The sequence below is a fragment of the Amblyomma americanum genome, chromosome 6 (genome assembly GCF_052857255.1).
Source record: "Amblyomma americanum isolate KBUSLIRL-KWMA chromosome 6, ASM5285725v1, whole genome shotgun sequence".
Classification (NCBI taxonomy): Eukaryota; Metazoa; Arthropoda; class Arachnida; order Ixodida; family Ixodidae; genus Amblyomma; species Amblyomma americanum.
In genome coordinates, this window is record NC_135502.1 from 24,092,017 (window position 1) to 24,102,646 (window position 10,630).

General features: G+C 48.5%; 1 protein-coding gene across 1 annotated transcript; it reads left to right on the plus strand.

Annotated features, from left to right (window-relative positions):
* The first annotated feature begins 1,198 nt into the window (after positions 1-1,198).
* LOC144094498 (uncharacterized) lies at positions 1,199-10,630 on the plus strand. The gene is made up of 4 exons (XM_077628422.1): positions 1,199-1,219; positions 3,463-3,552; positions 6,163-6,596; positions 8,919-10,630. Exons 1-4 carry the CDS (start codon positions 1,199-1,201, stop codon positions 10,621-10,623), a joined length of 2,250 nt encoding a protein of 749 aa, XP_077484548.1. The 3' UTR covers positions 10,624-10,630.

Sequence of the window (10,630 nt, forward strand, 5' to 3'; positions counted from 1 at the left end):
AGCACGTGCGATATGTGAAAAGGCCCACTTGCGGAATTTCGCTCGAAGTCAAGCCTAGCGGCGTCGGAATGCGATCGGTCCACGGGGTAAACGACGGAGACGCAAGGGAACAGGACCTCTGCATTGTTTTGCTGGAACTTTAAACTCGATCGTCGGATAATTTACCCAGGTACTGTGCTTTTGCTACGGTCGAATTTATAAAAGTCAGCGTATTATGCTATCGCTGGCTCTTGCTGTCCCAACTGCTTGTACGAGGTTCTTGCTGTTGAGTTGCACGTGGGTCCTGATAGGCGGGGGGAATGGGAGGCCGAGTGGCACTGTGTAAGGCGGTGTTCTATATCTGTATATGAGTGTGGACAGTTTGAGCACTGAGGTGTGGCAGTGTAGCGGTACGAATGAAGTTTGGCCGGCGCATGAGGGAGATTAATTTGTATTCGGCGAAGAATGCATTAGCCTCTCTTCACCTACCGAGGTCATAGCTCTTGCCCTGTTAACCTTCAGTCCCCGCCAGCTGGCTTTCGCGGAAATCGGATGTGCCGATTATCATAGCAACTCGGAGGAATCCCGGAGCAGCCTGCATTAATGCTATCGGCAAAGAATAAATGGGTGGATAGAAACGTGGTTGTGTCTCCATAAATAGCACTCATCATATGCATTAGCACGCGTGTATTCGCCATTACATTTTTCTTTTGGTTTTGCATTTTTTTGCTCGCAATTCAGTGCAAAACAATTTTGCAGCTGAATTTACAAATTGGTTCTTGCGTAAAACTTCCTGGTCAGGCGCTGCGCCTTGAGAAGTGAACGAGAAGAAAGAGAAAAGAAGGATAAAAATTAGAAGAAGAAGCGATCATGGAGGAAGGTGGCAGCAAGGGTACACGGACTCGCCGGAGAAGGTCATCTCACGGAAGGCGAAGGAGCTCCGCGAAAGGGAAAAGACTACCCGTGAGAATGTTGTTTAACCTCCTCGTTGATTAGAACTGTATAACATTAGCGTATTTGTTGGAAAAGTAACAGTGGATCTGACTCGGACAGCTGAGGTATAGGCTTTGAGATCATGCCAGCATACGCTCAAGATCGTGAAGAACACGTGACGTGTGGGCCCATTTAGAAAATATTGTGGGCTGTTAGAAAAGCAGTTCTGTCGAAGACAGCGCACTGGGTGCTCGACTTAGCTCTTCTAATCTAACGCAAAAGGAACATGAACCAGCCAAATCAGTCGGTAAGGACACATGCGCAGCCACCGGTAACGCATGTGATTTCGTAATGTGCCGGACTAGGGTGCGCATTAACGAAACACATCTGTCGTAAGAAACGTAAAATTTGCCTTCACGCGCGCACTGCTCAATCACGTTTGCAAGGAGAAGATATCCTAGACGTTGAAGCCGATCAAGGAGGATCCAGCCAGCGAGTCAATAATCGGGCTTTCATGAAAGGAAGTTCCGTGGTTCCAGCACGAGGCGCAACGTTTTTGAAAGCGAAAATGTTTTCTCGTTACCGATACCACCCTGTGAGTTTTTCTGTGTCCGTTTTTAACACATTAGGCGTCCTCTTGTGTTAAACACGGACACAGAAAAACTCACAGGCCAGTTACGACAATGTAACGTGAGATTCAACGATAGCTGGTGTAGTGGTCACGTGATACACCCCTGCTCTGGCAGGCGGCTATTCCAAACAGCGCCACCCGCAGGCTTATGCGACCCAGTTTGACGGTGATAGAAGGTGAGTGCGTTAATGACGTGGGTGGATGTCATTAATGCATCTACCGGTTACGACGGCGACGCGAAAGCCGGGAACGGGCGCCTAACAGCTATCGCTGTAAAAACATAAACCCCGACGACTGCGTCATAGGTACTTCGTCACAAAACAGCTTGGTCCTGCCTGTCTTACTACAGCTTCGACGATCGTGGAAGCTTCGATATTTCCGGATACCGGGCGCAGCTTTTTCACAGAAAGCGCACATGAGAAACCGTTGCTGTGTCTGTTTGCTTCACACGGCTCAAAGAAAATTCTTTTGAGCGATGTGATAACTCAATAACTCGTCTCTACAGCTCAATTTGTCTAACAGGGAAGAGATCCTACAGATTGCAGGATGCGAAAGCATCACAATCTGAAGAGGAGGGGTGTGCATGCGCAGTTGTTGCTAGAAGCCCGCGGACACCGTTTATTGTAGCGGTTAGTTGCCACGCGGTTAGTTTGTTACCTGTTCGATCCTGGATTGCGATTCTTTTGCTCTGCTGGACGTCCGGGCAGAAGCGGCTGCATGTTGAGGCCAACCACAGAATCCTGAAGCAGTTTAAAACGCTCTTTCACACATGACAGGTACGTATACATAGGGCCTTTTGTTATCAGGTAAATATCGATTTGAACTTATTCTTGCGCCCCGAGCTGAGTACTTCAAAATCGAGTTAAACCCTATTTCTACACTGAAATGCATCTTAATACTTAGTTTTTCGGTGTAGCAAGCTCAACGCACCACGCGGAAACTAGCGGATGTCTTTTACTTTTTCTGTGGAGCGAGGTTTTTAAAGAGCTGTAGATTTTAGGCCTTTTTTAATGCTTGCTATCCATGGTACAGTTTGATCTGTGTGTATATTAGAAAAGTAAGTCTCATAAGCGAGAAGCTGGGAGGCACTGACGGGACGCTTTATTGGCATAATTGTATCAAGCGCTACCTTCGAAAACGACGTCCTGTTAGAAGGTTGTAGCGTGTTTGAAATAGTCACTTTTATGTTAAGTGTTATTGCAATGTTCAAAGGCAGGCATGCCTTAGTGAGGCGTGGTAGTGTTGCGTGCGAGGATATTAATGTACGTCACGAAAAAGATGTTATCACAAAAAGAAATAAACACTCGACGTGGAGTGTACTATCTTGTTGCAAGATGCCATTTCTTTACTGTTTATGAAAGTAACGTGAACAAGCAGACAATCTGATGTCTGGAAGGACAACTTGCACTGATAATTACTTGATTTACCTGAAGAAATATAACCAGAAGAAATGCAGACGGTGATAACCATTGATGAATAACCCGAAAAAAAAAATAAGGCGTGAGCACAAAGGGCCCTACACGGTATATACATTGTCACTAAGAACTAACCATTCCGAAGAACGAGAATCCCTGCAGTTGACTCTTCTTCGGTAGTTAAAACTTAGTACGCTTCTATGAGCACAATTGAATGATTCCTGTCACATGAAACATTGCTGCTGGGAGCTAGCATGTGCAAAACAAAGGGCAAGAAGAAGAACTACAAAGTAGCATTGTGGCCCAGTGGTTCATCGGAGCCCAGTGTGCGAAGCAAGAGAAAAGTACGTTTTGCAGTGTACTGAGGGCGTCACTCCGCATTACATCAATTGCGACAATGGTTTCTGTGAAGTAAGCCTGCAGCCGCTGCCATCGTTCTCGCCTACTGCATACCTGTCAAAAATCAAGGGTCTAGTTTTACGCCTTTTGCTTTCGTTTGCACAGGTGGAGACAGGATCCGAACCAGGACCTAACCCTTCTTCGGGGGGCCTCGCCCTGTCACCTGCCCCTGACCATGTTCCGCTGACGTCACTGGCAAGTCTGCGTTGACATGGAGAGAAACGCGTCATGTATTATTGGTTTGTTTTTAGGCAGGACAGTGTATACTAGGTTGCGTCGTACCTTTTTTGATTTTTTCAGTTGATATTGAGGGAGTAATTACTCCCTAATTACGCATTAGCATCCGCCCAAGCTCTGCAATACGACCACAAGGGAAAGCTGGAAAACGTTTACTGAAATTTTGTACTTGAAGAAAAATTTGTCGTGGTTCAGGGTTCGAACCCGAGACCATCGCCTGTCCGGGGCAATCGTCGTTGATGAATTCGCTCTCGCCGTACCATATGATGGTCATCATGGTTAGCTTTATTTTTAGAGCGACTCTGCCTCGGACAGGCGATAGTCCCGGGTTGGAGCTCCGGACAAGGACGACGACATTTTCTTCAACTGCGAAGTGTCTATGAAAGCTGTATAGGTTTACTTTGCTTCCGTAGGGCTGGGCTTGGGTGTATGCTAATCAGTAATTACTCCCTTATTATAAATAGTATTTCTTGCCCACAAGTTGAAGTTTTCTTCGATAATTTTTCTAGGATGCGGTCACGGGCTCTCCACAATCACCATCCGATGCACCAAAGCCAAAGACAGGGAAGGAGACGGCAGCAGAGCCGAAGGCAGGAAAGACCACGCTATCGGAACCGAAAGCGTTGAAGAGCCCGGAATCGGGACGGAAGGCATCGAAGAAAGCGAAATCGAAGATAGCATTAGCGGTGAGACGCACACCTTCGCGGTATTCTTATCAGAAGGCCAAAACGACTCTCCCTTAACTTTCTCGGCTCTTCTTCGAAGTGAAAGGGTACGAAATGGGTCAACAAAGGCTATAGAAAAGCAGAAATCGTTGCAAAATATTTTTTAATTTTGTAAAGTTAAAGGACAAAAAACAAAATAGCATACGTTTATAGTTCGACCAGAAAGCATTTTTCCAGAAAAACTTTTCAGAAAAAGTCCAGAATTTTTTCCTCCTAAAATTCACAGTACCTACTTTAAACAGGCGTATCTAACTATACTGGAGCTTTTTTGAAGAATTTAGGATGTCCTTGCAATATCTGGACGTCCTGATGTGGTCATCCCCTGTACTTGCTCAGGGCGACGTTGAGCTGTCCGAGAAGTTGGCCGAATGACTAAAAAGCAGTGCGGACCAGAGCAAAACGCTGAGGATGCAATTGTTCAGTGGACGAGTTCACTGGCTTGCACTACATGTGTGCAATCACTAGTTACAAACATACACTATAGCGTCCACACCGTCACCAGTGGTAAGCAAGACGCGAAAGCTGTATGAGACGTCACGTTTGTGGCCACACATTTTTCAAGACCGTCGTGCGCCCGTTTCCTAGTACACCTTCGTGTACCACACCGGCAAGCCATCCTTGATCCCCGCCTTTACAGTTTTCTCTCTCTCTCTCTCTCTCTCATAGATAGAGAGAGAGAGAGAGTAGGGAACTGGACTGCTACAGTGAATGTCGCGCAGCATTACTTCAGCGGCCTCAAGAAACGTGTTTTTCCGCTACGCGGCTGAAAGTCTACGTTTTTGCCAGAACTGTTCATTCTGTTTTGCTGACCCTATCAAGCGCTCTGGAGAGAGAGATCGCATGCCTTCCAGCGGGCTTAGAGCCCGCAAGAGAGTTCACCGATTGAGAGGGTCAGACCGAGTGGAACTGGCCGCTATCGCGCTTTTTTATTTTATTTATTTCATAACACTGTCAATACCTTTTTCAGGGATTTTTACAGAAGTGGGTAGAAGACTGCAGATTTTTGGTAGAGACATTCGCATAGGAGTACAAAAAGGACAACGAGATATGTTAAACAAAGATAATTGACTAATGTAAACAGAATTGAATGAGGGAAAAGGTAACGCACAATCAACTGGTTTCGGATACATACGATGACACAGCAATAGAGACTAGCACGTGAAATATAAAAGCAATAACATCATACACGATTTGATTTGATTTGATTTATGGGTGTTTAACGTCCCAAAGCGACTCAGGCTATGAGAGACGCCGTAGTGAAGGGCTCCGGAAATTTCGACCACCTGGGGTTCTTTAACGTGCACTGAAATCGCACAGTACACGGGCCTCTAGAATTTCGCCGCCATCGAAATTCGACCGCCGCGGCCGGTATCAAACCCGCGTCTTTCGGGCCAGCAGCCGAGCGCCATAACCACTCAGACACCGCGGCGGCACATACACGATTTCACATCGCTGATTACATCATACATGGCAAACAAAAAAAAGCATGACATGGCGAATAATGGCGCGAGTTGAAACGAAAGACGAAACGAGAGAAAGGTAGATTTGCGAGCCTACTAAACGTTGTGAGAATTTTGTAACAATCCTTCTTTAGATTATTTGTTACATTGGTCGTCCCCACCTTTGACACTTAAGCTAGTGAGTGGTATTACTTGACGGTCGCCAACCGTGGTGTCCCAGGCTGCAGTTGCCTTGGCTGATATGGCTCTATACTGAGTGAGAAACGGCATGGTTAAAAAATACTGCCCCAGGTCACCTCTAGCGTTGCGGCCACATCCGAATATGACGATAAGACGCCAGCGATGATACGCCCGTTTCAAACTATAGCTACGGTTGTCTTCAGGCATCGCATGAGGCGCCTCAGGCCGGAGAAGTTGCTTCCGGGTCGGACCGACCCCCGCAGCCTGAGCTGAGGCCCCCGCCACCGCTCCGCGACCAGCTGTCCTGGAATCCGACGCCCGTGCACGGGGACACGATTACTTCGAGGCCGTTCTGGAGTCCCGCGGGCAAAGGGTCCTCTATCGAAGACGAACATGTCCGACTGGCTCTGCTGTCGTCCGTCACGGCGTTCATGTTTATCCTCATTGGGTTCGCCTTCCTCAGCCGGGTTGTGTCCGAGGGACCGTGTTCGTCGCCAGCCTGCCAGCTCCACCGCGCGGTGATCGACGCCAACCTGAACATGTCGGTTCCACCGTGCCAGGACTTCTACGGCCGAGTATGTGGCCGATGGGAAGCGGAACATGGCGCCGAGTCTGTCAGGGACGCCATCTACCGAGAGTGAGTGAACGTTAGGATGGTGTACTGTACGATAAAGGGTTTTCCGAATCTGTATAACACATGACACCGCCACTTAAGCTTTGAAGGCAATGAAGGCGCGTAAAGAAAGGATACTCAACGGGTCAGGACTAGTTCTGTGCAAACAAGAACTACATGAAGTTTTCTGGGCGCCTCCTATTAAGAAAGAAGGAAAGAAAGAAGGAAAGAAAACAGAAAGAAAGATGGCTCTTATTTCAAGGAATAGCTCTCGGCCGCTGTCTAATGCACTTCATGCTAGAGGCGAATTCAACCTAAAAATGATGTTGAACTGGTCTAGTTTGAGAGATCTATTTCGAAAAATAGCAGATCTTTTCGTTCTAGGTAATAAACCAGACCGAACATTGTTTCTTCGTTTCTACATCCCTCCGTCTTCATTGCAAGGCGTCGGAATGTAGAAACAAAGAAACAATGTTCGGTCTGTTTCGTTACTTATAACGAGAACGAGCTGTTATTTTTCGAAATATAACTCTGAAACTAGGCAAGTTCAACACTATTTTTAGTTTGAGTTCACCTCTAATATGAGTGCTTTAGATGTATTTGGGGGTTTAAACTATGACTCTTATTAATTGAGTGGTGAAGAGGTTCGATCAGAGGTATACGTATGGCGGAGTATGCCTTCCCTATGCCTACTCTAACCTGGCATACATAGTCGTATCTAAAGTATCTGTGCCTTGGTGACAGTTGACAGGAACAAAAATTACACGTGTGCTAAGCCAAATGTGTAATTTACTCAACGGCCGCTTTTATACCTGGTTCACCGCCAAAGCAAAGTGCGAGTGACGCTCGGCTCCGGTCCATGCGTTCTCACATGAGGACAGCCGTCAAGGGAGAGCATTGGTCTAACTGGACGTTTGCATTTGGCGTTTGTAGGGTTCTGGCGCAGTTTTAAAACAGAACCTTTCTCGAGCTTTAAGCTATAGTCCCAGCGTCGAAAGAGAGCACGTTTTGCAGCCGCTTTTAACACCGAAACTTCAGTAATACTCAGTAAGAATAAGAGTAAACTCCGATGCGCAGCCAGCTTGAAATGTATAGGCATTTAGACGTTGTTGCTATTGTAAAAGGATACTTCCTCCGGCGCATATACTAATATTGTGAGAATTTCGTTATAGAACGGCTCGATGAGAGCTACAGAGGTGTTATAATAGACACGAAACAGAGGCATATATTTTAAACCCCGCAGGTTCGCGTTTCCTGTATCCTCTTGTTAGTTTCGGTACTGGTCAGGTCTTCGTCAATCTAGTTTGCTGCACGAGTGTTTTAGCAGTGGAAAATATTTTTCGTAATCGCCCCAGATGGTTTATGGGGTTTAATGTCCCAAAGAGACTCAGGCTATAAGGGATGCTGTAGGGGGGGGGGGGGGGGGCACTGCGATAATTAATTCCGACCACCTAGGGTTCTTTAACGTGCACTGGCGTACTACAGTACACGGGTTCTAGCATTTCGCCTTCATTGAAATATGACCGCCGCTATCGAGATCGAACCGGCGTCTTTTGGGTCAGCAGCCGGGTAGCAGAAATACTGGACCACCGCGACGGTTTATCGCCCCATATAGAACTGAATAACTAGCCTCCTGTGTCTTGTATACACTGAAACCTTCACGGCAGTGCGTTAACTGTTGCTTGCGCTTATGTGTTCGTTGTGTGATTTCTAGTCACATGGAAGATATCGGACTATCTTTCACAATAAATATAAATTGTACACAAGGATTTAAAATCTATGCAGTGAAGACAGCTGAGCGATGATTCCAAACATATTTTTTCTCTCTCTGCTTCCAGGTCCATAGTCTGATAATAATGCCCCCAAAAACATTTCACGACAACCTGCGGTTGAAATGCGCTGAATTTTCATGCAATCTTCCGCACAAAAGATCTCCCATTACTAATTTTGTCGTAAACCAGACGAACTTTTTCCATTATCGTCTCTTACCTACCTTTCGGGGTACAGCCAAATCCTTGTTTTCGTGATAGCGATGCTGACCATTTCGAATTAAATTTGAGGCTGACTCAGACTCAGTGTATTTTCCGATATGAGCCAATAAACACGCGGGACAGACACGTGATAAGCAACTAACTTTATAAACTCTACTTTGCGAACGGTACGACGAAACGGCGCTGACGAACGGGACAGAAGAAGAGACAGACATCAGCGCATGCGTCTGTCTCTTCCGTCCCGCCCGTCAGCACTGTTGGGTCGTACCGTTCATCATGAACCAACCAGCCTGACTCAGCTCTCTCCTTGGATCCACTTTGCGCCCAACCTTTTCACATAAGTGCTCTTCTTCAGATTCATGACCAAAGTGACGACGATGGCGACCGGCGTGAAAACGACGGAAAAGGGGCAGACTGCAGTGCAGAAAGCTGCCACATTCTATCGCTCCTGCACACTCGTCCACACGGGGAACCAGAATCACGTGAACGAGGTTCGGTCAATGTTGGTGGACTTTGGCGTCTACTGGCCTCAGGTAACCAACGCTTCGAGCATCCTGCACACCTTCCTGTCCATGGCCGCCGCGTGGAACTGGGCGAGCGTCCTGCAGTTCGTCGTGCAGCGGAACGGGCACGTCACGGTGCGACCCTCTCCCTACTTCTGGTCCGTGCTCTCAGCAAGGCAGCGCATGCTTGAGAATACCACCAACCAGAGCTTCTACCGGCAGTACTTCGACAGCGTGGTGGCTGCGTTCGGCCGGGCGGCGGAAGAGCATGCGTACACGTACGAGGAGCTCATTGCACTGGAGGACAACGTGGTGCCCGGCCTGAGGGCTGCGCTGCTGAGCCCGGAATGGAGCAGCCTGGAGAACAGCAGCCTAGACGCGATAGTGAGCAAGACCCGGAACCCTTTCTCGGCCACCGAGTGGGAGAGCAACCTGCGATCGAACTTCAACTTCTCCGATGGCTCCGTTTTGAGCATAAGCGTCGAGCACACGATGTTCTTCGTGCGCTTCTTCTCTCTGGTAGCCAGCGAGGGCGAAAGCCAGATGGCCTACTACGTTGGCTGGGTAGTCGTGCAGGCCCTTTCGCTCCTGGCCAGCTCGGAGATGGTCACGAAATACTATGTGGGTGACGGCGTCATAGCGTCTAGAGAGCACGCGCTCTTTTGCGCAAACCTCGCACACGTCTACATGGGCGTGGCTTTCTACGCGGATCACCAAGCGAGGGAAGTGATTGGCAGCGTCCTGCAAGACGTCTTTGCGGTTGAGACCCATGTTCAGACGGCGTTTCGCAGTAGCATGAAGGGGTCGCCGTTTTACAGCGCAGTCCCCTCGTCGATGGTCGGCAAGGAGGCACTCGTGCAATCTCTGAAGCTAGTGAAATCTCTTAACGCCGACAAGTTGAACAATATGTACAAGGACTTTTCCGACATGGGTGACAACGTGTTGGACAATGTGCGGCGAGCCGTCGAGGGTCGCCAGCTGACCGAAGCCGACACGAGCTTGCCGGACTTCGTGAACAACGGTAGCGCGCGCTTCTCTTTCTCTCCCCACCGCGGCTACTTCAAGCTCTTGCCTATCGCTCTTGAGAAGCCCTTCTACGAGCCGGGAGCACTGATGGTCGTCAAGTACGCGACTATAGGCGGGGAAGTAGCCGACGTCTTCTCGTCGGCCGCGTTCGCCGGCAGTCCGGAGGCGTTCGACCGGAAGCTTCAGTTGGCCTTCACGCTCAAGTCGACCTGCTTTTTCGGCACCCAGGTGCTTATGCGTCACCTGACACTTGAGGACATCGAGCTTGTGCGAAGGGTGACCTCACTTCGCGTGATCTTGGCCGCCCTGATGGTGTCGAACCAGGGACGCATGCGGTCCGCATTGCTAGCCGGTTACGAGTCCTGGACAGACTTCGAGCTGCTTTTGTTCTTCTGGTGCTTTGTGCAGTGCGGCAGTGTCAACGGTCGCCGCAGGTGTAACGGCCCACTAGCCATGGTGGACCAGTTCTCACGGGTCTTTGGCTGCAAGAAGGGTGACTCCATGTACACTGGACGCGATTGCAGCATATAGAGCTGAA